This window comes from Oncorhynchus keta, unplaced genomic scaffold, assembly GCF_023373465.1.
Source record: "Oncorhynchus keta strain PuntledgeMale-10-30-2019 unplaced genomic scaffold, Oket_V2 Un_contig_7425_pilon_pilon, whole genome shotgun sequence".
NCBI classification, from domain to species: Eukaryota; Metazoa; Chordata; class Actinopteri; order Salmoniformes; family Salmonidae; genus Oncorhynchus; species Oncorhynchus keta.
In genome coordinates this window covers 75,121-103,050 of record NW_026289452.1, presented here as the reverse complement: position 1 = coordinate 103,050, position 27,930 = coordinate 75,121, and the positions used below count along the sequence as shown (strand labels likewise).

General features: G+C 42.2%; 1 protein-coding gene and 1 long non-coding RNA gene across 2 annotated transcripts; one reads left to right on the top strand and one right to left on the bottom strand.

The window, feature by feature from the left end:
• Positions 1-27,930, top strand: LOC118381973 (angiopoietin-1-like). Its single transcript, XM_052511742.1, has 9 exons — positions 1-820; positions 8,872-9,027; positions 9,262-9,383; positions 9,493-9,734; positions 10,568-10,713; positions 11,370-11,471; positions 18,739-18,905; positions 24,135-24,265; positions 25,096-27,930. Exons 1-9 carry the CDS (start codon positions 377-379, stop codon positions 25,254-25,256), a joined length of 1,671 nt encoding a protein of 556 aa, XP_052367702.1. The 5' UTR covers positions 1-376; the 3' UTR covers positions 25,257-27,930.
• On the bottom strand, positions 20,535-21,914 carry LOC127926317 (uncharacterized). The gene is made up of 4 exons (XR_008123992.1): positions 21,768-21,914; positions 21,420-21,507; positions 21,024-21,111; positions 20,535-20,677 (listed from the first exon to the last, which is right to left on the bottom strand). It is a non-coding gene; the product is annotated as an uncharacterized LOC127926317 (long non-coding RNA).

Genomic DNA, 27,930 nt, shown 5'->3' with positions numbered 1-27,930 from the left:
CATACAGACAGGCAGACATGAGGAACAGCACTACATACAGCCAGCCATGAGGAGGAGGATACAACACAGATCCCTCCACTGACTGACAATGTAGTCTACATCACACAACTGTGTAGTGTGGATCCCTGTCCTGGATCTGGACCAGCAACAACAACTAACAAGACAACTGGTGATGAATTGGGATGAGTTCCACACTGACACTTGAGAGGACTACTCATCCATTCCTACTGATGGGAAGCGGTCATCTTTCTGGATCGACGGTCTACCTCCCAACCGTCTGATTGACGACAGGACTGGAAGACATGCTGTGAAGAGAGACAGAAGACAGACAGAAGCCATAAAAGAGGACCTGTGTTAGCCTGTGTTTCCTGCTGCCATGCCGTGGTACTTCCTGCCCTGCCCACCCAGCTGCCACATGATCTGGCTGGTTCTGGCTGCCCTTCTGCTGCTACTGACGGGCTATGTGTCTGTGTCTCTGGAAGAGCTGCCCAGGGGCCCAGGGGACATAGCTGGCAGCGGGTCCATGAGCGCCAGCACTAACACTAACGCTCACCAGTACAACTCTATCCAGCACGGATCCTGCACCTATACCTTCCTGCTACCAGATAACGCTGGGGGGAACAGGCCGTGCTTGACGGAGGCGGAGGGGGTCGGCAGCTCCAGCACCAGCCAGGGACAGGGCCAGTACCAGGGGAACACTCTACAGGGAGATGCCCCCCTGAAAAAGCCCAAGCTCCCAGGACTGGCTCCAGCTCTGGGGAACCAGAGGATCCAACACCTGGAGAACGTCATGGACAACTACACACAGTGGCTTCACAAAGTAAGAGCATGTTCTCCAAGCATACAGTATAGTTGATATAAAGATTAAAGCCTGACATTTCAGTCTAAACAGAGTTTTATCAGATATTTATACTCTGGAAGGAAATGCATGCCATATCCCATGGCTGTGCAGGTCAAAATGATCAGCTTTTTATCAGATTGAACTATGTGCTATTGCATTTATAACACATTAGCCATTGTTGTTATCAAAGTTATATAGAGGTGGAACATCTGGCCAAAGCTAGAAAGTATACTGCATTTCATCACTTTAAAATCTATTTGTAGTGTTTTATACTGTATTAAATATCTAACTTTTTGAGCGACCTGACCAAATTCACATAGAAATGTGAGTTATAGATATGTCATTGTTGTTGAAAGCAAGTCTAAGAAGTGGTAGATCGGCAAACAATTAGAATTTTAGCAACCAGGAAATGGGTGAACGATTTCTGCACAGTGCATCTTTAAGTGCACATTATCAGCATTGAATGTGTTTCAACCCCATGAACTATTTGGGCCGAGCCAAATGTGTCCTGCCATAATGAATATTATTATTATAGGACAACATTTGGCTCGGTCCCACCTGGATCCATCTCTTTCCTCTGTCTCTGTTTACTCAAGAGCAATAAGATATAAGATACCCCAGTACAATTCATCATTGCTTTACAGCCTATCTACATTTGACTCCCCATAGTACAGTATACAATAGATACTGTATATCTGGGGAGATCTGTTGTTTGGATTACTCCATTACAGCGAACAGCTCTAAATGACATGAGCACCAACCCAACAGAAACAGAAACCTTAAGGATACTAACAAATCTCTCTCTTAACCCCATAAGTGAGGAATGCACCATATCCCGCATTATTAATTAAAAACACTGTCATTTCAAAAGGACTGTTGTTCCAGTGTGTGTGGACCCAGGGACTATGTTGCAGCCCCAGGGATGAGAGATTGATGACAGGGACTTGTTTGACTGGGCCGTGGTAAAATGTGACAGACAGGCTGTGGCTCTTGGTCGCTGGGTTGTTATATTCTGAGTGTGTCCGGCTGGCCTGGCTGTCCTTAAGAAAACACTGTGTTGTCTGTCTGAACCCTCTCACACTATGTCACATTGGCCCAATCCAGGGCTGGGGAGTCAATTTCAAGGAATGGGCTCAGCGTTAGGCAGTGCTCTGTCTGTCTGTCTGTCTGTCTGTCTGTCTGTCTGTCTGTCTGTCTGTCTGTCTGTCTGTCTGTCTGTCTGTCTGTCTGTCTGTCTGTCTGTCTGTGTCTGTGTCTGTGTCTGTGTGTCTGTGTCTGTGTCTGTGTCTCTGTCTGTGTCTGTGTCTGTCTGTCTGTGTCTGTCTGTCTGTCTCTCTGTCTGTGTCTGTGTCTGTGTCTGTGTCTGTCTGTCTGTGTCTCTGTCTGTGTCTCTGTCTGTGTCTCTGTCTGTGTGTCTGTCTGTGTCTCTGTCTGTCTGTGTCTGTCTGTGTCTCTGTCTGTGTCTCTGTCTGTGTCTCTGTCTCTGTCTGTCTCTCTGTCTGTCTCTCTGTCTGTGTCTCTGTCTATGTGTTCCCTGACCCACCGGGACCTAGGCCAGCAGCATTCACATTCCAAGGAAAACCAGAGATGATTCTGTCAGGGAGAACAAGGCCACTTCAGTAGTAACAGACTGCCACTTCAGTATTACCAGTGCTGAGTTTGGTAATTGCATTTGGTATAATGTAATACAGGCTATGCTTAAGGGTGAACCCTGCATACATGCAGTGAATATAAAATGACAAACTATTCTTCATCTCACTGCACCATCAAATGTTTTTGATATGTGCATCTGAAAACGACCAGGAGAACAGTTGACAGTTCAGAAAGCAACAATAATATAGTTTTTATGTGGGGCCATGCTTTTCAGAGAACTTCAACCTCAGTGTATTTGTGGGATATCAGTTTCACTGTCTTCATAGTTTCAGGAGTTCCTCTCCATGGCCATTCTTTGATTAAATGAACGCTATAGTGTGGTACTGAGGTAATGTGTTTTCCTCTTTGATTAAATGAACGCTATAGTGTGGTACTGAGGTAATGTGTTTTCCTCTTTGATTAAATGAACGCTATAGTGTGGTACTGAGGTAATGTGTTTTCCTCTTTGATTAAATGAACGCTATAGTGTGGTACTGAGGTAATGTGTTTTCCTCTTTGATTAAATGAACGCTATAGTGTGGTACTGAGGTCATGTGTTTTCCTCTTTGATTAAATGAACGCTATAGTGTTTTCCTCTTTGATTAAATGAATGCTATAGTGTGGTACTGAGGTAATGTGTTTTCCTCTTTGATTAAATGAACGCTATAGTGTGGTACTGAGGTAATGTGTTTTCCTCTTTGATTAAATGAATGCTATAGTGTGGTACTGAGGTCATGTGTTTTCCTCTTTGATTAAATGAATGCTATAGTGTGGTACTGAGGTCATGTGTTTTCCTCTTTGATTAAATGAATGCTATAGTGTGGTACTGAGGTAATGTGTTTTCCTCTTTGATTAAATGAATGCTATAGTGTGGTACTGAGGTAATGTGTTTTCCTCTTTGATTAAATGAATGCTATAGTGTGGTACTGAGGTAATGTGTTTTCCTCTTTGATTAAATGAACGCTATAGTGTGGTACTGAGGTCATGTGTTTTCCTCTTTGATTAAATGAATGCTATAGTGTGGTACTGAGGTCATGTGTTTTCCTCTTTGATTAAATGAATGCTATAGTGTGGTACTGAGGTCATGTGTTTTCCTCTTTGATTAAATGAATGCTATAGTGTGGTACTGAGGTAATGTGTTTTCCTCTTTGATTAAATGAATGCTATAGTGTGGTACTGAGGTCATGTGTTTTCCTCTTTGATTAAATGAATGCTATAGTGTGGTACTGAGGTCATGTGTTTTCCTCTTTGATTAAATGAATGCTATAGTGTGGTACTGAGGTAATGTGTTTTCCTCTTTGATTAAATGAATGCTATAGTGTGGTACTGAGGTCATGTGTTTTCCTCTTTGACTAAATGAATGCTATAGTGTGGTACTGAGGTCATGTGTTTTCCTCTTTGATTAAATGAATGCTATAGTGTGGTGCTGAGGAAAAGCAGCCAACAAGAGCTCAGCATATGTGGGAACTCCTTCATGACTGTTGGAAAAGCATTCCTCATGAAGCTGGTTGAGAGAATACCAAGAGTGTGCAAAGCTATCATCAAGGTAAAGGGTGGTTACTTTGAAGAATCTTAAATATAAAATATATTTGATTTGTTTAACACGTTTTTGGTTACTGCAAGATTCTATTTGTGTTATTTCATAGTTTTGATGTAGAAAATAGTTTAAAAAAAGAAAAACCCTTGAATGAGTAGGTGTGTCCAAACTTTTGACTGTTACTGTATATTTGATAGGTGCCCCGGGGCCCCTATTCCCCTGGGTTTATTATGTCTAATGCAGTGTGTGATTATTTGAGGACTCTGGCCATGTGTACACTGCACTAGACCTTCTCTTCCTTTCCTCTGCATTAACATTGGCATCTTAATGCACTCTGATCTTACAGATTAATTCATTCCTGAATGATTCCATTAGCCGACTATTCAATTGCCTTCGTGGGAAGCTGCTCAGACCACATAGCAGCAGAGATAAACAGTCTGACACTGCACTTTCAGTTGGTGTCAAAGAGACCAGGCCTTTCCTCTGTCTGTGCAGAAGGAATCTTTCAGTAAGTGTCATAGAGACCAGGCCTTTCCTCTGTCTGTGCAGAAGGAATCTTTCAGTAAGTGTCATAGAGACCAGGCCTTTCCTCTGTCTGTGCAGAAGGAATCTTTCAGTAAGTGTCATAGAGACCAGGCCTTTCCTCTGTCTGTGCAGAAGGAATCTTTCAGTAAGTGTCATAGAGACCAGGCCTTTCCTCTGTCTGTGCAGAAGGAATCTTTCAGTAAGTGTCATAGAGACCAGGCCTTTCCTCTGTCTGTGCAGAAGGAATCTTTCAGTAAGTGTCATAGAGACCAGGCCTTTCCTCTGTCTGTGCAGAAGGAATCTTTCAGTAAGTGTCATAGAGACCAGGCCTTTCCTCTGTCTGTGCAGAGGGAATCTTTCAGTAAGTGTCATAGAGACCAGGCCTTTCCTCTGTCTGTGCAGAAGGAATCTTTCAGTAAGTGTCATAGAGACCAGGCCTTTCCTCTGTCTGTGCAGAAGGAATCTTTCAGTAAGTGTCATAGAGACCAGGCCTTTCCTCTGTCTGTGCAGAAGGAATCTTTCAGTAAGTGTCATAGAGACCAGGCCTTTCCTCTGTCTGTGCAGAAGGAATCTTTCAGTAAGTGTCATAGAGACCAGGCCTTTCCTCTGTCTGTGCAGAGGGAATCTTTCAGTAAGTGTCATAGAGACCAGGCCTTTCCTCTGTCTGTGCAGAGGGAATCTTTCAGTAAGTGTCATAGAGACCAAGGCCTTTCCTCTGTCTGTGCAGAGGAATCTTTCAGTAAGTGTCATAGAGACCAGGCCTTTCCTCTGTCTGTGCAGAGGGAATCTTTCAGTAAGTGTCATAGAGACCAGGCCTTTCCTCTGTCTGTGCAGAAAGGAATCTTTCAGTAAGTGTCATAGAGACCAGGCCTTTCCTCTGTCTGTGCAGAGGGAATCTTTCAGTAAGTGTCATAGAGACCAGGCCTTTCCTCTGTCTGTGCAGAGGGAATCTTTCAGTAAGTGTCATAGAGACCAGGCCTTTCCTCTGTCTGTGCAGAGGGAATATTTCAGTAAGTGTCATAGAGACCAGGCCTTTCCTCTGTCTGTGCAGAGGGAATCTTTCAGTAAGTGTCATAGAGAATCCAGGCCTTTCCTCTGTCTGTGCAGAAGGAATCTTTCAGTAAGTGTCAGGAATCTTTCAGTAAGTGTCATAGAGACCAGGCCTTTCCTCTGTCTGTGCAGAAGGAATCTTTCAGTAAGTGTCATAGAGACCAGGCCTTTCCTCTGTCTGTGCAGAAGGAATCTTTCAGTAAGTGTCATGGAGACCAGGCCTTTCTGTCTGTGCAGAAGGAATCTTTCAGTAAGTGTCATGGAGACCAGGCCTTTCTGTCTGTGCAGAAGGAATCTTTCAGTAAGTGTCATAGAGACCAGGCCTTTCCTCTGTCTGTGCAGAAGGAATCTTTCAGTAAGTGTCATAGAGACCAGGCCTTTCCTCTGTCTGTGCAGAAGGAATCTTTCAGTAAGTGTCATAGAGACCAGGCCTTTCCTCTGTCTGTGCAGAAGGAATCTTTCAGTAAGTGTCATAGAGACCAGGCCTTTCCTCTGTCTGTGCAGAAGGAATCTTTCAGTAAGTGTCATAGAGACCAGGCCTTTCCTCTGTCTGTGCAGAAGGAATCTTTCAGTAAGTGTCATAGAGACCAAGCCTTTCCTCTGTCTGTGCAGAAGGAATCTTTCAGTAAGTGTCATAGAGACCAAGCCTTTCCTCTGTCTGTGCAGAAGGAATCTTTCAGTAAGTGTCATGGAGACCAGGCCTTTCTGTCTGTGCAGAAGGAATCTTTCAGTAAGTGTCATAGAGACCAGGCCTTTCCTCTGTCTGTGCAGAAGGAATCTTTCAGTAAGTGTCATAGAGACCAGGCCTTTCCTCTGTCTGTGCAGAAGGAATCTTTCAGTAAGTGTCATGGAGACCAGGCCTTTCTGTCTGTGCAGAAGGAATCTTTCAGTAAGTGTCATGGAGACTAGGCCTTTCTGTCTGTGCAGAAGGAATCTTTCAGTAAGTGTCATAGAGACCAGGCCTTTCCTCTGTCTGTGCAGAAGGAATCTTTCAGTAAGTGTCATAGAGACCAGGCCTTTCCTCTGTCTGTGCAGAAGGAATCTTTCAGTAAGTGTCATAGAGACCAGGCCTTTCCTCTGTCTGTGCAGAAGGAATCTTTCAGTAAGTGTCATAGAGACCAAGCCTTTCCTCTGTCTGTGCAGAAGGAATCTTTCAGTAAGTGTCATAGAGACCAGGCCTTTCCTCTGTCTGTGCAGAAGGAATCTTTCAGTAAGTGTCATAGAGACCAGGCCTTTCCTCTGTCTGTGCAGAAGGAATCTTTCAGTAAGTGTCATAGAGACCAGGCCTTTCCTCTGTCTGTGCAGAAGGAATCTTTCAGTAAGTGTCATAGAGACCAGGCCTTTCCTCTGTCTGTGCAGAGGAAATCTAGCAACAAAGTAGACATTCTTAAGTTGAAAATCATACTTAGGGTGATCTGTTACGTTAAATCAGGGATAAAGTGAGACATGAAATTCTAACTTTGCAATATAAATATTTCATATATGATTATTGTGACGACTTAACTGTAATTTCCAAAATGTACATGTTTGAAAATACATAGTTTAAAAGCTGTCCAATGCTAAACTGATTCACATGAACTGAAAAGGCCATGGCTTGAAAGCAGGAAGCAGGGTAACAGGAAAACTCTAAACTTCAATGAATCACTGAATGACCCTGAGCTATCACAAAAAAACTATACATTTTTAAAGCACATTGCTGGGAAAGACCTCTCCTCATTGTAATCATCATCAGGACAGTGAACTTCAGATGGATAATGTCATTGGCAGCTGAGCCCTGTCCACATTATGCATCTGTGGCAGAAAACATACAGTTGCAGTCCCATGACTGATCTCTCCTGGTTGACTAGAAGGAAATGACTGAACTCAACAACCCTGAAAGATCCCTCCCTAAGTAGCTGACCAGGGCCAAGGAAATCCTTAGACCGGACCATATCCAATACCCTGGATATAATTAGGTTATTTATGGTTGGTTCCTTGGAAGTTGTGGGAACGTATGTTTTTGGTTTCACATTGGTTGTGGGAACGAAGCCATACGTTTCCTGACCGGTAAAACAACGTTTTCAAACATTCTGAGAACAGAAGATTTTGTCTCTGTTCTGGGAACTTTTATTTTTAGGTTGCAGAGAGGTTCTGGAAATGGATATTATAGGTTATTTTGAGGTTTTTTAATAACTTCCTTAAAACATTCACCATGTTTCAGTAAGACTTAAAAAAAAAGACTTTTAATAACACTACTAGCTTATTTGGGGTTTACCTTTTTGAACTGCAAGCACAGATAAACCAGTTGGTTGTTTAGCAACAAAACCAATGTGTGTACAAATATGAGGTAAAACAGACAGGGTTGGCTTAGATTGTTGACAACATGTAAACTATAACTAGTCTTCAAATGTTTATTGAAAACATAAATACATTTTCACAACGAGCACAATTACATTATTACAGTTGTTGGTTAGCTAGCTATCAAATTTTAGCCATATAAGCATTGACATGAAATCAGTCAAAACACAACATGGTTTCAAGAACAAGATAAAACTACGATTGCCCACATGGCAGATTCTTTGTCATTGTTGCTCGCTATCTGATGTTTCAGAATCATAACAAAGCACATTTTCATGACGTTGTCAGACAACTCATCTATCGGACACTAATCCTATACATTTGTTGGCATTAATCATCCAAACACATTTCTTCTTTATTGTGACATGGCATCATCTTCTGTCGTCTATCCATGGAATTAGTCCACTGCGCCACCAGTATGGAGCTAGACGGGACTAATAACAACGCATTCACAGTTGTTCTTTTTGTCTATTCAAACAGACCCCATTTTAAAAGGAAACAAACACTCATTAAGATCGAACACTTAACAAGACAGAGGATAGAGTTTTGTTGATGCTGAGAATGGAACGCTTTTATGGAACGCTTTCTTAATGTTTTTAAATAACATTTTTAGAACATTCTCTGAACATTACAAAAGTTTTCTTGTGTTTTTTTATGGAAAGTTTTCTTCAAGTTCTTGGAACAATTTGAGAACATGACTTTAAATAGAACCAAGAGGAAACCTGTGGGAAACGTTATGCTGAAGTACTGAAATTCCCACAGAAGGAAGTTGTTTCTTAACGTTCTCTGAACTATGTGAGAACATGTTCAATGCTAAGCCAGTTGGAGAATGTTCCTAGGACATGACCAACATTGAAATTAAATGTGAGTGTGCAGAACACCCGGATTCTGGCGAGAGAGGTAAAAGCCCTAAACATCCCTTCATACCTCCTCTGTGTTTGTGTGTCAGATTGAGAGATATGTGAAGGACAGTCTGAATGTGGAGATGGCTCAGCTGCAGCAGAGTGCTGTCCACAATCACACCGTTGCCATCTTGAATCTAGGCACCAACCTCCTGACCCAGACTGCCCAGCACACACGGAAACTGACAGACGTAGAGATCCAGGTGCAGTATGAATCATATACAAATATCCCTCTCCAAAGAACATTCAAGTGCATGTTATATCAGTAACACTTACTATTAATCATGTAGCCTACTCAGCAATTATCCTAATTTGATTGGATGAATAGGCCTATGAAGTACATTAAAATACATGGTGCCACTTTTAGCCTATATAGATACACTCCATACACTTGACTGGGTGAATATGAATGATAGTAACAGCTTCCTGATGGACAGGTGTTGAATCAGACCTCCAGGCTGGAGATTCAGCTCCTGGAGAACTCTCTGTCCACCAACAAACTGGAGACCCAGCTCCTCCACCAATCTACAGAGATCAGCAAGCTGCACGACAAGAACAGGTCAAATCAACATTAATGATTTTCTTCCCATGAAAAGTTCTGTCTTGATTTATTGGCTGACTGACTGATCGACTGATCAACTGATTTTCAAATCACTTGTATTGATCAGGCTCTTAGAGCAGAAGATGCAGGAGCTGGAGTCTGGGCACCATGAGGAGCTGGTCACCTTCCAGGAGGAGAGGTCCAGCCTGCAGCAGCTGGTAGCCAGACAGAGCATTGTGATCACAGAGCTGCAGACCCATCTGGACCAGGCCACTGGCAACAACAGTATCCTGCTTAGCCAACAACAGCAGCTCACTGAGACCGTCAACAGTCTGCTGAAACTCTGCTCTAAGGACAGAGGGTCTGGAGGTACTGGATGGATACTGGGGCCAATGTTTCCTGTTACAGAAAGTATAAATTAAATACTCTGGGGTATGAATATCATAGCATAGATAGTAATTATTTGCAGGAAGAAGGAGTTGGCTTTAAAAACTCTAGGTAGGGTTAAATACAACAGAGGTACTGGAGGATATATTGTGCCAAATGTTCACAGGTTCAGACAAGATATTCTCTGGGCACAGATAAAGCCTATAACTGGACCAAGAAGGCTGGACTAACCCAGTGGGCACTGGCTGACGTCCATGGATGTTGAAAATAGGTTGAAACGTGGAACGGACCGGCCTTAATTTCAATGTCCACATGTTCTAAGATCATAAGAAGATGCATTCCAGAACATAAGAACCTGTTCTAATAGGAAATGACCCAGTCTGGGCTGTTGATGACATAAGAACCTGTTCTAATAGGACCTGAGCCAGTCTGGGCTGTTGATGACATAAGAACCTGTTCTAATAGGAACTGAGCCAGTCTGGGCTGTTGATGACATAAGAACCTGTTCTAATAGGACCTGACCCAGTCTGGGCTGTTGATTACATAAGAACCTGTTCTAATAGGACCTGACCCAGTCTGGGCTGTTGATTACATAAGAACCTGTTCTAATAGGACCTGACCCAGTCTGGGCTGTTGATTACATAAGAACCTGTTCTAATAGGACCTGACCCAGTCTGGGCTGTTGATTACATAAGAACCTGTTCTAATAGGACCTGACCCAGTCTAGGCTGTTGATTACAAAGGATGTTGGATGCATTCAAATTGTAGCCTAGCTGATAATGTGTTTGCTCTTGTTTCATTATGTATTTAAACAGTGGTGGCAAACAGCAACCTTGCCTTTAAGCAGAGAGATTCATCTCATGAGGAGAGAAAGTATCGGGACTGCTCTGAAGTCTTTCAAGCTGGCTTCAACAACAGTGGATCATATACTATTCACATCAACACACAGGAGACCAAAAAGGTATGGAAAACTTGATATATTATCTTCAATAAATATTAGAGGGGGAAAAGAGATGTACATTCTATTAGCAGAATGTGTAATATAGATGCATATATTAGATGATATATGCAGGCCTGGCTTTACATTTGCATGGAAACAGCAAAAACAGACATGAACAATTAAATGGCTGCACTTTTTGACTGTAACCTACTTTAGTTTACGTGCAAGTGGCTGCCATTATTATACAGTACTCTAAAGCCACTTGCCAAAAGATTCAACAGCAATATCCCAGGAATATGTCAGGTATTGGCTGGCTGGCTGGGTGATATGCTGGAGCTGGAAATACTCTTGGCTGGCCTCTTCAGCACAGCTACACAGCAGATGTCCTCCTCCTCAGTTGTGTCCTGCCAAGCCGCAGATGGCTGACTGGCAACAGTGTGTTCCTGTCCATTATCAGCTGTGCTGCTGTCAGTGTCCATGGTTACACTAAGCTACGTCCCTGGGCTTAGGACACATTCTGTCATTGTGGCCTCTGACCATGGTACACAAAACTAAGGACCAGGGAGCCTCATCTACAGGAGTCACTCCTTTTACTTTATTGTCATGATATGCACTGCATGTGTGAGAGTAGTGTGTAAGCTACTCATGTCACAGTCTTTCTGTCTCTCTCTCTGTAGGTCTACTGCAACATGGAGGCAGCAGGGGGAGGATGGTCCGTCATTCAGAGGAGAAAAGATGGAACCATGGACTTCCAGAGGACGTGGAAGGAGTACAAGATGGTGAGGAGGACAGGGTGGGATATCCTCACAGCATTCTTCTGATGTTGGTGAATACATACAGTGAGGGAGAAAAGTATTTGATCCCCTGCTGATTTTGTACGTTTGCCCACTGACAAAGAAATTATGAGTCTATCATTTTAATGGTAGGTTTATTTTAACAGTGAGAGACAGTTATAAATTATAAACAGTTATAAATTGATTTGCATTTTAATGAGGGAAATAAGTATTTGACCCCTCTGCAAAACATGACTTAGTACTTGGTGGCAAAACCCTTGTTGGCAATCACAGAGGTCAGATGTTTCTTGTAGTTGGCCACCAGGTTTGCACAAATCTCAGGAGGGATTTTGTCCCACTCCTCTTTGCAGATCTTCTCGAAGTCATTAAGGTTTTGAGGCTGACGTTTGGCAAATCAAACCTTCACAGATTTTCCCTCCACAGATTTTCTATGGGATTAAGGTCTGTAGATTGGCTAGGCCACTCCAGGACCTTAATGTGCTTCTTCTTGAGCCACTCCTTTGTTGCCTTGGCCGTGTGTTTTGGGTCATTGTCATGCTGGAATACCCATCCACTACCCATTTTCAATGCCCTGGCTGAGGGACGGAGGTTCTCAGCCAAGATTTGACGGTACATGGCCCCGTCCATCGTCCCTTTGATGCGGTGAAGTTGTCCTGTCCCCTTAGCAGAAAAACACCCCCAAAGCATAATGTTTCCACCTCCATGTTTGACGGTGGGGATGGTGTTCTTGGGGTCATAGGCAGCATTCCTCCTCCTCCAAACACGGTGAGTTGAGTTGATGCCAAAGAGCTCCATTTTGGTCTCATCTGACCACAACACTTTCACCCAGTTGTCCTCTGAATTATTCAGATGTTCATTGGCAAACTTCAGACGGGCATGTATATGTGCTTTCTTGAGGAGGGGGACCTTGCGGGCGCTGCAGGATTTCAGTCCTTCACGGCGTAGTGTGTTATCAATTGTTTTCTTGGTCCCAGCTGCCTTGAGATCATTGACAAGATCCTCCCGTGTAGTTCTGGGCTGATTCCTCACCGTTCTCATGATCATTGCAACTCCACGAGGTGAGATCTTGCATGGAGCCCCAGGCCGAGGGAGATTGACAGTTCTTTTGTGTTTCTTCCATTTGCGAATAATCACACCAACTGTTGTCACCTTCTCACCAAGCTGCTTGGCGACGGTCTTGTAGCCCATTCCAGCCTTGTGTAGGTCTACAATCTTGTCCCTGACATCCTTGGAGAGCTCTTTGGTCTTTGCCATGGTGGAGAGTTTGGAATCTGATTGATTGATTGCTTCTGTGGACAGATGTCTTTTATACAGGTAACAAACTGAGATTAGGAGCACTCCCTTTGAGAGTGTGCTCCTAATCTCAGCTCGTTACCTGTATCAAAGACATCTGGGAGCCAGAAATCTTTCTGATTGAGAGGGGGTCAAATACTTATTTCCCTCATTAAAATGCAAATACATTTATAACATTTTTGACATGCGTTTTTCTGGATTATTTTGTGGTTATTCTGTCTCCCACTGTTCAAATAAACCTACCATTAAATGTATAGACGGATCATTTCTTTGTCAGTGGGCAAATCAGCAGGGGATCAAATACTTTTTTCCCTCACTGTAGCACCAGGGATTAACATGGGTAATCGGGATCCCGGGACATTACCAGGAACACTCTTCACGTTTACCCCCCAAAATACATGACAAGACCCGGGAAATTACAATAAAATTCCCCAATGTCTGCACTAATGAAATCCCTCAGCAAAAGATGAACAAAAACATTTATTGGAGATTATCCAAACAGGTTGTCACATTGAAGCCTTTAGTCTAGCATATTTGACACAAAGTCGCTATAAATTCAAAGCGCACGCATAATTGACACTGCCGGTCGCTCTGGCCTGCACACAAGACCCGAATACAGTTAATAAACCCCACAGGAAACCGTACAGTGTAGCCTTTTAAAGAGCATGTGCCTCTTTCAGCTGTCATTGTAAATCTTCAGACAGTCACACATTTGATAGGCCTATGTACAATTCACTACATAAGCATCTCTGTCACAGGCATGAAATCCGTTAACAAGGAATGAGGGGAAATTCTACATTCTCATCCTAGAACCTATAGGCTATTTCCCTATTCAATTCCAATCCTAATGAAACCCAACATCCTGACTCCTGTCTCACTCCTGTAGCTCATTTTATTCTGTAATCCATAGGATGCATTATCAAAGCACGCCTCTCGCCTATGCATGTCAAAATACCTCTTTCCCCCCTTCTCTGTGCTGTCTCATAGAGAATGTGTGATCAACAAACAATATGAGAGTTGATATGGATATTAAACAGATCCTTGATATTTAAACTATTTCCACTTCCTCTCCCTGTTATTCACGAGCTGATCTGCTATCGTTATAATCATCAACTTGATTTAGCCAAATATGGGAGATATTCTGTCATTCGTTGAAGGAGGTTATCTAGCAAGTTTAGCAACTTTGGTCATTTGACTTTTGTTTGACTGCCGTTACAAAGAAACAGCGCTATACTCGGAGGGCGCTCTGTGGGGCTACTTCTGAAATGCGCTGGCGATCAAAGATAGAGTAACTATCATGACTAAACTTACATTTAATTTGCTCTGAAATCTTTCCATAGTGGCGCAGCCAAGCCGACAAGGTGGCACACTTCTTATTTGGGGAGAACCCTGGCATAGTGACCATCTTGGTTTTAAAAGGGCACTTCTGATTTTTGCAGTATTTCCCAGGACTCTCGGGATAAATAGGGATTATTCCCGGTATTGAAACTTTGTAGATTTTTGGGAAAATATGAATCTCTACATTGCACAACATTCCACCATATGAATGTATATGTCAAACTACAACAGAAAAAGGAGCAAGTACAAACGCATAGCACAAAACAGACTGTGCATCCCAAGTGGCACCCTATTCCCTATATAGTGCACTACTTTTGACCAGAGCCCTATGGGGAAATAGGGTGTCCTATGGGCCCTGGTCAAAAGTATTGTACTTTAAAATGAATATGGGCCATTTAGGACGAATCCACTGTGTTGCCACTGCCAGCCTCATTAGGCCTTGAAAGAGCCCTGTGGCTAAAAAGGCCTTGGCCTCTGAGCTGAGCGAGAGAGGACTGTCCTCCAGTCAGGGGCTAAGGAAGTGTGGAGTGTAGCCTGGCAAAGACGCTGGCATACAACGGGTATGTGTTCGCTCGTTGACCCCTCTGTTGGGAGTGTTTCATAATGACGCTAATGGTCTCTGGTTGAACACTTCTGAGAGAAAATGGCAGGAGAGAGGAAACTGTTTAAGTTGAGTCTAAACATGGTGTGCTTAGATCACCATTCAAATGTTGATATATTGTAAAATGTCGCTGGTAAAGAAAGATTAATTCCAAGGTCTGGTCTAGTACTAGTGCTGCAGAATCCAACCTATCTATATCTCTATCTCTGTCTATATCTGTCTATATCTAAATCTCTATCTCTTTATCAATCAATCAAATGTATTTATAAAGTGCTTTTTACATCATCAACATCAGAAGCCTCCTCCCTAAGTTTGTTTTACTCACTGCTTTAGCACACTCTGCTAACCCTGATGTCCTTGTCGTGTCTGAATCCTGGCTCAGGAAGGCCACCAAAAATTCAGAGATTTCCATACCCAACTATAACATCTTCAGTCAAGATAGAACTGCCAAAGGGGGAGGAGTTGCAGTCTACTGCAGAGACAGCCTGCAAAGTAATGTCATACTTTCCAGGTCCATACCCAAACAGTTCTAACTACTAATTTTGAAAATTACTCTCTCCAGAAATAAGTCTCTCACTGTTGCCGCCTGCTACTACCGACCCCCCTCAGCTCCCAGCTGTGCCCTGGACACCATTTGTGAATTGATCGCCCCCCATCTAGCTTCAGAGTTTGTTCTGTTAGGTGACCTAAACTGGGATATGCTTAACACCCCGGCAGTCCTACAATCTAAGCTAGATGCCCTCAATCTCACACAAATCATCAAGGAACCCACCAGGTGCAACCCTAACTCTGTAAACAAGGGCACCCTCATAGACGTCATCCTGACCGACTGGCCCTCCAAATACACCTCCGCTGTCTTCAACCAGGATCTCGGCGATCACTGCCTCATTGCCTGTATCCGCTACGGAGCCGCAGTCAAACGACCACCCCTCATCACTGTCAAACGCTCCCTAAAACACTTCTGTGAGCAGGCCTTTCTAATCGACCTGGCCCGGGTATCCTGGAAGGACATTGACCTCATCCCGTCAGTTGAGGATGCCTGGTCATTCTTTAAAAGTAACTTCCTCACCATTTTAGATAAGCATGCTCCGTTCAAAAAATGCAGAACTAAGAACAGATACAGCCCTTGGTTCACTCCAGACCTGACTGCCCTCGACCAGCACAAAAACATCCTGTGGCGGACTGAAATAGCATCGAATAGTCCCCGCGATATGCAACTGTTCAGGGAAGTCAGGAACCAATACACGCAGTCAGTCAGGAAAGCTAAGGCCAGCTTCTTTAGGCAGAAGTTTGCATCCTGTAGCTCCAACTCCAAAACGTTCTGGGACACTGTGAAGTCCATGGAGAACAAGAGCACCTCCTCCCAGCTGCCCACTGCACTGAGGCTAGGTAACACGGTAACCACCGATAAATCCATGATTATCGAAAACTTCAATAAGCATCTCTCAACGGCTGGCCATGCCTTCCGCCTGGCTACTCCAACCTCGGCCAACAGCTCCGCCCCCCCCGCAGCTCCTCGCCCAAGCCTCTCCAGGTTCTCCTTTACCCAAATCCAGATAGCAGATGTTCTGAAAGAGCTGCAAAACCTGGACCCGTAGAAATCAGCTGAGCTTGACAATCTGGACCCTCTATTTCTGAAACTATCCGCCGCCATTGTCGCAACCCCTATTACCAGCCTGTTCAACCTCTCTTTCTAATCGTCTGAGATCCCCAAGGATTGGAAAGCTGCCGCAGTCATCCCCCTCTTCAAAGGGGGATGACTGCGCAACCTGGACCCAAACTGTTACAGACCTAAATCCATCCTGCCCTGCCTATCTAAGGTCTTCGAAAGCCAAGTCAACAAACAGGTCACTGACCATCTCGAATCCCACCGTACCTTCTCCGCTGTGCAATCTGGTTTCCGAGCCGGTCACAGGTGCACCTCAGCCACACTCAAGGTACTAAACGATATCATAACCGCCATCGATAAAAGACAGTACTGTGCAGCCGTCTTCAAGGCTTTCGACTCTGTCAATCACCATATTCTTATCGGCAGACTCAGTAGCCTTTTTATGACTGCCTTGCCTGGTTCACCACTGCAGACAGAGTTCAGTGTGTCAAATCGCATGCTGTCCGGTCCTCTGGCAGTCTCTATGGGGGTCTACAGGCTGGCCCTTTTCTCTTATATATCAATGATTCTTGTCGGGCCAGACCCACTGGCTCCAGGTCATCTACAAGTCCAACTGCTAGGTAAAGCTCCGCCTTGCATCTCAGTTCACTGGTCACGATGGCAACACCCAAACATCTCCGTAAATCAAGCACGCGCTCCAGCAGGTGTATCTCAAATCAAATCAAATCCAATTTTATTTGTCACATACACATGGTTAGCAGATGTTAATGCGAGTGGTCATCTAAATCCATTGTGCTTCTAGTTCAATGCAGTAATAACCAACAAGTAATCTAACTAACAATTCCAAAACTACTGTCTTATACACAGTGTAAGGGGATAAAACCAATATGTACATAAGGATATATGAATGAGTGATGGTACAGAGCAGCATAGGCAAGATACAGTAGATTGATGGTAAATAGCCCACCCCATTTACTTTTCTGTATCCAATATCTCTACAGTATATACATATGAGATGAGTATGTAAACAAAGTGGCATAGTTAAAGTGGCTAGTGATACATCTATTACATAAGGATGCAAATATAGAGTACACTTTATCTATTCCAGCCTACAAATGAGAACTTGTTCTCCTAGCCTCCTCACCTCCACCTGGTTAATGTATATAGACTTGTTCTCAACTAGCCTACCTGGTTAAATAAAGGTGAAATACAAAAATAAAAAAAACTAAAAAAAAGGTGAAATACATTTTTATTTTTTTATTTTTAAAGATGACCAGCAGGGTCAAATAATAATTACAGTGGTTGTAGAGGGTGCAACAGGTCAGCACCTTAGGAGTAAACGTCAGTTGGCTTTTCATAGCCAGTCATTCAGAGTTAGAGACAGCAGGTGCAGTAGAGAGAGAGAGTCCAAAACAGCAGGTCCAGGACAAGGCAGCACGTCCGGTGAACAGGTCAGGATTCCATAGCTGCAGGCAGAACAGTTGAAACTGGAGCAGCAGCAGGTGGACTGGGGACAGCAGGTGGACTGGGGACAGCAAGGAGTCATCAGGCCAGGTAGTCCTGAGGCATGGTCCTAGGGCTCAGGTCCTCAGAGAAAAGAGAGAAAGAGAGTTAGAGTGAGCATTCTTACACAGGACACCGGATAAGACAGGAGAAATACTCCAGGTATAACAGACTGATCCTAGCTCCCCGGCATAAATACTGAAGGCTATATCTATCTCTATATATATCTCTCTATATATATATATATATCTATATATATATAGAGAGAGAGATAGATAGATATATAGATAGATATAGAGATAGATATATATATATATAGAGAGAGAGAGAGATATAGGGGCAGCAGGTAGCCTAGTGGTTAGAGCGGGGGGCCAGTAACCGAAAGGTTGGTGGATCAAATCTCCGAGCTGACAAGGTAAAAATCTGTCGTTCCGCCCCTGAACAAGGCAGTTAACCCACTCATTTACATTTACATTTAAGTCATTTAGCAGACGCTCTTATCCAGTCCCAGGTCATTGTAAATAAGAGTTTGTTCTTAACTGACTTGCCTAGTTAAATAAATATATATTTATCTACTCATCGTCTCCCTCAATTCACCACTGTCAAAAAAAGAGTAAAACACAGAACATAGTTATTATTATTTTTAAAAGAGAGGAAAACACAAAACAGAATTCCTTTAAAAAAGAGAACAAAGAGTCACTGAGTAGAACATCCCTCTAACAGTCTTAATTCTACCTAGAACCATATAGGGTTTGTGATCTTGTACCTGTAGAAGAACCCGATATAACATTCATTATTTTTCTATAGCGACAGACTAGTGTCCTGTCCAAGGGGTGTACTTGTACATCAAGCTGCCTTACACTACAGAAACAGAAAACACATGTTCCTGTGCTGTTGTGTTGTTGCAGGGCTTTGGGAGTCTGTCTGGAGAACACTGGCTGGGGAATGAGTTTGTGTTCCTGCTGACCAGCCAAAGGCCCTACAACCTGAGGGTGGAAGTGACCGACTGGGGCGGACAGCAGGCCTTCTCCCACTATGACCGTTTCTACATCGGCAGCGAGAAGCAGAATTACAGGTGGGACACAAGCAATGTGTTCTGGGCCGTATTCTTAAAGAGTCTCACAGTAGGAGTGCTGATATCAGCTACAGATGTAGGATCTTAATTTGATCACTCTTTTGATGCTGAGAATTTACCTGCATAGAAGGAAATGCTAACTTGTGGTGTATTTGAGTTTTAAAAAAGCTTCTAAAGTTTGTAATTTCCACTTTGAACACTCAGACTTGATTTGCCCTAAAGAAAAATGTTTAATCCCCGACATAAATGTCCATTAATTATAATCCACATAATTCACATTTCCTGTTGCTGCAGGATTATTTTCCTGCTCTAGCAAACTGGCTCAAATTAAGATCCTACATCTGTATGTTCCCTAAGTGGAGGAAATTAAGTTTTGTCACATCCTAGCGCATTGTATCATACCTACAGTACAGTTTTTAGGATTATAGGACATTCCCCACTAAATACGCCCACATTCCTACTTAAATAGTCACTCAACTACTCAACTGTGGTTGCCTTTACTTGCTTCAGGACCTGCAGTATATTTGTAATGACGTGGGAATGAGATATTGGACTTGGTTCTATCACTGACAATGATGTGCTTGGTGTTGTATTTCCATCACAGTAATGATGGTGAGGCACTGGTGACTCTGATCATGATTTGGAATCAATTCATGTATACATTTTTCAGTTGGTTGACTTTATTGTCCATAATCCTTCTGATTGATGCTTCTAGGACTTCAGCAGATCATAATTCTTACTTTTTCATTTATTGTCTCTTCAAAAACATACTGGATAATCTTTTTAAGTTCTGGAATGGAATCTATTTTGGTCTCTAGATTCTTATTTCATTGCCATTCTGTAATACTTGTCATGGAGATGGTCCAAAACAAACTATTTTCACACAGCTTCTTAGGGAAAGAGAGGCTCTGCCTCATTTCACAATGCCATTACTAACTAAATAAAATGTAAGATGGTAAAAAGGAATTATTATATTTCCTAGAAAAGAGCGTCTGCTAAATGACTTAAATGTAATGTAATGTAATAACCAGCAAGCTTTGTCTCAATCTGATTTAGTTCACCCACATACGGACGTGTGATCACACAAACGAACACACATTTTTTGTTGTTGACCTGGCTCACATTTTTACTAACCAGTTAAAGACAAGGAAGGATGGAAGGATGTACAAAGAGCTATTAGAGTAACTATTGAGTAGTATTGAGAGGGAGAGTAAACAGAGTCTATCAGTAGAAATTCATTTACAGTACATAGCAGTCAGTATATACTGTGTAATCCGTTATTGGGAATGTATGTAAATAATGACCATTATTTTAAACATGGTTTATAGAGGAAGATCACAGCCTTTAAAAGGAAAGCTATTCTATGGAGTGTGGTGTTTAATGGGCCTACAGCTCAAATCCAATAACATGTTACTGGTTGTGTACACAAGGCTTGTGTTCCTAGCTCCAACAGTGCAGTAATACCTAACTAAATGCTGGTGTTCCTAGCTCCAACAGTGCAGTAATACCTAACTAAATGCTGGTGTTCCTAGCTCCAACAGTGCAGTAATACCTAACTAAATGCTGGTGTTCCTAGCTCCAACAGTGCAGTAATACCTAACTAAATGCTGGTGTTCCTAGCTCCAACAGTGCAGTAATACCTAACTAAATGCTGGTGTTCCTAGCTCCAACAGTGCAGTAATACCTAACTAAATGCTGGTGTTCCTAGCTCCAACAGTGCAGTAATACCTAACTAAATGCTGGTGTTCCTAGCTCCAACAGTGCAGTAATACCTAACTAAATGATGGTGTTAAATGCAACAGTAATTCAGTAATACCTAACTAAATGCTGGTATTCCTAGCTCCAACAGTGCAGTAATATTAACTAAATGCTGGTGTTCCTGCTCCAACAGTGTTAATACCTAACTAAATGCTGGTGTTCCTAGCTCCAACAGTGCAGCAATACCTAACTAAATGCTGGTGTTCCTAGCTCCAACAGTGCAGTAATACCTAACTAAATGCTGGTGTTCCTATCTCCAACAGTGCAGTAATACCTAACTAAATGCTGGTTTTCTAGCTCCAACAGTGCAGTAATCCTACTAAAACAGTGCAGTGTTCTACTCCAACAGTGCAGTAATACCTAACTAAATGCTGGTGTTCCTAGCTCCAACAGTGCAGTAATACCTAACTAAATGCTGGTGTTCCTAGCTCCAACAGTGCAGTAATACCTAACTAAATGCTGTGTTCCTAGCTCCAACAGTGCAGTAATACCTAACTAAATGCTGTGTTCAACTAGCTCAACAGTGCAGTAAATGCTGTGTTTCCTAGCTAAATGCAAATGCTGGTGTTCCTAGCTCCAACAGTGCAGTAATTCAACTAAATGCTGGTGTTCAGTATTCAAATACCTAGACTAAATGCTGGTGTTCCTAGCTCCAACAGTGCAGTAATACCTAACAAATGCTGGTGTTCAAGCTTCAACAGTGCAGTAATACCTAACTAAATGCTGGTGTTCTCAACTCCAACAGTGCAGTAATACCTAACTAAATGCTGGTGTTCCTAGCTCCAACAGTGCAGTAATACCTAACTAAATGCTGGTGTTCCTAGCTCCAACAGTGCAGTAATACCTAACTAAATGCTGGTATTCCTAGCTCCAGACAGTGCAGTAATACCTAACTAAATGCTGTGTTCAGCAGTGCAGTATTCAATACAGTCTAATCTAACTATGCTGGTGTTCCTACATCCAACAGTGCAGTAATACCTAACTAAATGCAGTGTTCCTATCCAGACAGTGCAGTAATACCTAACTAAATGCTGGTGTTCCTAGCTCCAACAGTGCAGTAATTCAACTAAATGCAGGTATTCAAGCTAGACAGTGCAGTAATACCTAACTAAATGCTGGTGTTCCTAGCTCCAACAGTGCAGTAATACCTAACTAAATGCTGGTGTTCCTAGCTCCAACAGTGCAGTAATACCTAACTAAATGCTGGTGTTCCTAGCTCCAACAGTGCAGTAATACCTAACTAAATGCTGGTGTTCCTAGCTCAACAGTGCAGTAATACCTATTCTAGTGGTGTTTAGCAACAAATACAACTAAATGCAATTCAACATAGACACAGTATTCAACTCCAACAGTGCAGTAGAGACCTAACTAAATGCTGGTGTTCACTATTCCAACAGTGCACACAATATTCTAAATGCTGTTCAATTGTGTTCTTTCATAGACAGTGCAGTATACAACTAAATGTCTGTTGTACTGTATCAGACACAGTATTCAACAGTGCACAGTAATATCTAGACTAAATGCTGACACAGTATTCAACAAGCTCCAAGACACAGTATTCAACATAGACACAGTATATCAACATAGACACAGTAAATAGCTGGTGTATTCAACATAGACACAGTATTCAACAGTATTCAACATAGACACAGTAATATCAACATAACTATTCAATGACACAGTGGTGTATTCCTAGCTATTCCAAGACAGTATTCAACATAGACACAGTATTCAATACCTAACATAAATGCTGGTGTATTCAACTAGACTCAACAGACAGTATTCAACATAGACACAGTATTCAACATAGACAGTATTCAACATAGACACAGTATTCAACGAAGACACAGTATTCAACGACACAGTATTCAACGAAGACACAGTAACATAGAATGCTAGTATTCAACATAGACACAGTATTCTCAACAACACAGTATAACATCAACTAAATGCTGGTATTCAGCTCCAACAGTGCAGTAATACCTAACTAAATGCTGGTTTATTCAACTAGCTCCAACAGTGACACAGTATTCAACGAAGACACAGTATTCAACATAGACACAGTATTCAACATGCTGGTGTATTCAACATAGACTCCAACAGTATTCAGTAATATTCAACATAACTAAATGCTGGTGTTCAACATAGCTATTCAACATAGACAGTATTCAACAGTAGACACAGTATCAACAAATGCTGACACAGTATTCAACATAGACACAGTATTCAACATAGACAGTGCAGTATATCAACATAGACTAAATGCTGGTTTTCAGCACAGTATTCAACAAGACACAGTATTCAACATAACTAAATGCTGACACAGTATTCAACATAGACACAGTATTCCAACAGTGCAGTAGACACAGTATCTAACTAAATGCTGACACAGTATTCAACATAGACTCCAACAGTGCACAGTAATACCTAACTAAACATAGACTATTCAACATAGACACAGTATTCAACATAGACACAGTATTCAACAGTAGACAGTAGACCTAACTATTCAATGCTGGTACAGTATTCAACATAGACAGTATTCAACATAGACACAGTATTCAAGACACAGTATTCAACAGACACAGTATTCAACTAAATAGACACAGTATTCAACATAGACAGTGCAGTATATCTAACATAACATAAATGCAGTATTCAACATAGACACAGTATATCATAACACAGTAAATGCACAGTATTCAACATAGACAAGACAGTATACAAGACCACTAACTAAATGAATATTCAACATAGGTATTCCTAGACTCCAACAGTGCAGTATTCAACATAGATCCAACAAATGCTGGTGTTCTAGCAAGACAGTGAAGTATTCTGAGTCATAAACTAAACAGTTGGAGACACAATTTCCATAGCTGCAACAGTGCAGTAGTAGATGGGGACAAACAATGCAGGAGTTCAAGACCACTGAGGGGCCTCTCAAAGTTCAAGACCTGAAAGTTGTCTGAGTCATAAACCACAGTAAATGCAGTGTAGTAGATGGGGACAAACGGCTTGAGACAAACGCGGAAACCGACAATGTCCTCATAAACCAGGATGTTCTTTAGAAAAGCAACTGGTGTGATTGGGTTTTAATAGAGTGTACGATAATTTCAAAGACACTTATTTGAAAGGGTACATATTCTTTGTAGTAGATTAGAAGAACAGTGTGGTGGTGAATTTATGTCCTCAAACGTTCACACAGTGAGAACAAGGGGAGGGACATTTTTGCCTTAAGTAACAATCTGTCTCATGTAGCCATACGAAACTAAACATATAATAATAAATGGAGTGTCTCGGATTTATGTACAGAATAATATGAAATGCTCTGAGACCAGGTTGCAAGGTACATATTATTTAGATTAGAAGAACAGCGTGGTGGTGAATTTCTGTCCTCCACCAACAGCTAAAGGGCACTAGCATTGTGTTTCTGCTTTATTTCCCTCTGTGTTTCCCTGGCGACTGTGTCAGGCTGTTCCTGAAGAGTCACAGTGGAACGGCAGGCAGACAGAGCAGCCTGGTCATCAACGGAGCAGACTTTAGTACCAAGGATATGGACAACGACAACTGCATCTGCAAATGTGCTCTCATGCTCACCGGGGGTATGTCTGAGGTTAAAGTCCACATTAACCCCTAAACAAATGCACTCTGTATGTACTCCTGTAGAACTGAAACAACTGGATAAGTAGAAGCTATAAGACAACAACAACCACCCACCCACACTATGCTAGGTGAAGCTTTTGTCATTTTGGTAAAACATTTTCAACCCATTGACCTCCCGGTCCCCCTACCCACTTTATCTCCCGTCTAGAAGAACTACAGAGCAGAGCCAGTTAGTATGTATTCAGCACTGCTACTGACATATCACAGCAGAGAATGGTATCTCAGCTGGTGAAGCCAGGTGGCAGCCCTCAGCATTTTACAGAATGATTGACACATGCCATGGCTGGTTTAGAAGTCCAGGGAACTGGCCAGCAGAATAAATCACAATGACAGTGAAATTCCTATTAAGAATGAATGTGAAGCTTCAATCTTATCAGGATTTAGATCCAGAATGTACATCTGAAAATACATGACAAACATACATGTCTTTATCCTCTTATCAATGTCTAGAGCAGCATTTCCCAAACACCCCCCCCCAAGTAGCTGGTCCAAACATGTTGGGCTCACAGAGATTCTTGTAGACTATTTATGTTTTGTTAGTCAGAGGTCAGAATGGGGCAAAGCTATCCAAAGAGAGGAGTACTGGAGTCTGCTCTAGTGTTGACTACTTGGCGTTGCAACAAAGCTATCCAGAGATAATCAGAGGTTACAGGAAGGTCACACAGTTATGACATTGATAGTTCTCTGATAGTGTAACATCATCAAGCCTAAAATCTATTTTCTCTGTTTCTCTCTACGTTTCTCTCTACGTTTCTCTCTATGCCTTCAGGTTGGTGGTTCGATGCCTGTGGACCATCGAACCTGAACGGGATGTACTACAGTCATGGTCAGAACATGGGTAAACTGAATGGGATTAGGTGGCACTACTTCAAAGGGTCTAGTTACTCTCTCCGTGCTACTACCATGATGATACGACCAGCAGACTTCTGAGAGGACCTTTTGGTGACTGTCGTTGGGTACGTTGTCCATAGACACATTGGCATCATTAGTCATGTTTCCATCCAACTGTTTTTATGCGATAAAGTAAAGTACTGTCCAACAGGTGTGACGGAAACACAAAATAGAAGGTGGGATAATTGTTTGTACTTTGACTTAAAAAATAGCAACCTAATTTTGTTTTCTATGAGGAACTTGGATTCTGACTTTCTGGTGCTTACATGTCCTCTTGAAAGACATTGATTGTTTGAGACAGTATGCTTGAGCACCAGCTCTGCAATGAATCAAACTGTAGAAGTGGGTCACATGATGAGGATATGAATGTAAGATTTGGTGCTTTTGAAAGACTTGTCTGGCTTTCATTTCTCTTTTCATTTGACTCTCATTTGTCTCCCTTTCATTAGTCTCTTTCATGTATCTGTTGTGTATTGTTCTTCTATGGGTAAGGTATTCCTGTTAACATGTGGATCAGTGTACTGCTCTCTTAGTCTGCACTGTGGGCAGAGAAGCCTGATGGCCTAGACTGGATACACTTCAGAACACTGTTATGGATATTATTTGCCTATATAGTGGATTGCTGTGTGTGTGTGTGTGTGTGTGTGTGTGTGTGTGTGTGTGTGTGTGTGTGTGTGTGTGTGTGTGTGTGTGTGTGTGTGTGTGTGTGTGTGTGTGTGTGTGTGTGTGTGTGTGTGTGTGTGGAATGTACTGTGTTTCATATCATTATGTTTAAGGAATGGTGTCTATGTGTGTCTCACCACACTTGAATATTTAATGGAATAGAGCTAAATAATTGATGTCTTCACTTTCATGTATGTTTTCAGTGTTACAGTGCCTTGCGAAAGTATTTGGCCCCCTTGAACTTTGCGACCTTTTGCCACATTTCAGGCTTCAAACATAAAGATATAAAACTCTATTTTTTTGTGAAGAATCAACAAGTGGGACACAATCATGGAGTGGAACGACATTTATTGGATATTTCAAACTTTTTTAACAAATCAAAAACTGAAAAATTGGGCGTGCAAAATTATTCAGCCCCCTTAAGTTAATACTTTGTAGCGCCACCTTTTGCTGCGATTACAGCTGTAAGTCGCTTGGGGTATGTCTCTATCAGTTTTGCACATCGAGAGACTGAATGTTTTTCCCATTTCTCCTTGCAAAACAGCTCGAGCTCAGTGAGGTTGGATGGAGAGCATTTGTGAACAGCAGTTTTCAGTTCTTTGCACAGATTCTCGATTGGATTCAGGTCTGGACTTTGACTTGGCCATTCTAACACCTGGATATGTTTATTTTTGAACCATTCCATTGTAGATTTTGCTTTATGTGTTGGATCATTGTCTTGGTGGAAGACAAATCTCCGTCCCAGTCTCAGGTCTTTTGCAGACTCCATCAGGTTTTCTTCCAGAATGGTCCTGTATTTGGCTCCATCCATCTTCCCATCAATTTTAACCATCTTCCCTGTCCCTGCTGAAGAAAAGCAGGCCCAAACCATGATGCTGCCACCACCATGTTTGACAGTGGGTATGGTGTGTTCAGGGTGATGAGCTGTGTTGCTTTTACGCCAAACATAACGTTTTGCATTGTTGCCAAAAAGTTCAATTTTGGTTTCATCTGACCAGAGCACCTTCTTCCACATGTTTGGTGTGTCTCCCAGGTGGCTTGTGGCAAACTTTAAACAACACTTTTTATGGATATGTTTAAGAAATGGCTTTCTTCTTGCCACTCTTCCATAAAGGCCAGATTTGTGCAATATACGACTGATTGTTGTCCTATGGACAGAGTCTCCCACCTCAACTGTAGATCTCTGCAGTTCATCCAGAGTGATCATGGGCCTCTTGGCTGCATCTCTGATCAGTCTTCTCCTTGTATGAGCTGAAAGTTTAGAGGAACGGCCAGGTCTTGGTAGATTTGCAGTGGTCTGATACTCCTTCCATTTCAATATTATCGCTTGCACAGTGCTCCTTGGGATGTTTGAAGCTTGGGAAATCTTTTTGTATCCAAATCCGGCTTTAGACTTCTTCACAACAGTATCTCGGACCTGCCTGGTGTGTTCCTTGTTCTTGGTGATGCTCTCTGCGCTTTTAACGGACCTCTGAGACTATCACAGTGCAGGTGCATTTATACGGAGACTTGATTACACACAGGTGGATTGTATTTATCATCATTAGTCATTTAGGTCAACATTGGATCATTCAGAGATCCTCACTGAACTTCTGGAGAGAGTTTGCTGCACTGGAAGTAAAGCACGCCCAATTTTTCAGTTTTTGATTTGTTAAAAAAGTTTGAAATATTCAATAAATGTCGTTCCACTTCATGATTGTGTCCCACTTGTTGTTGATTCTTCTCAAAATAAATACAGTTTTATATCTTTATGTTTGAAGCCTGAAATGTGGCAAAAGGTCGCAAAGTTCAAGGGGGCCGAATACTTTCGCAAGGCACTGTAAAAGCATTGTTGCTCTTATACCCTTCCTAGATTTGTACTAATTTGCAACATCTATTGGGGCCTTTGTTGAACTTTGTAACAATGACAAAAATACTTTTTTTGTGCCATGAATTAAAAATATTCCCCCTAAAAGCAGTGCCAAGCATTTTTCTGCTCCAAAAAGTAGTCCAACAGACAGACAGACAGACAGACAGACAGACAGACAGACAGACAGACAGACAGACAGAC

What these genes read in the sequence shown, in the direction of transcription:
- LOC118381973 (XM_052511742.1), top strand. Translation starts at nt 377, where the DNA reads ATGCCGTGGTACTTCCTGCCCTGCCCACCCAGCTGCCACATGATCTGG. An exon ending in TGACAGACGTAGAGATCCAG is followed by an intron (nt 9,028 to 9,261) that starts GTGCAGTATGAA and finishes CCTGATGGACAG; the next exon opens with GTGTTGAATCAGACCTCCAG. An exon ending in TAAGGACAGAGGGTCTGGAG is followed by an intron (nt 9,735 to 10,567) that starts GTACTGGATGGA and finishes GTATTTAAACAG; the next exon opens with TGGTGGCAAACAGCAACCTT.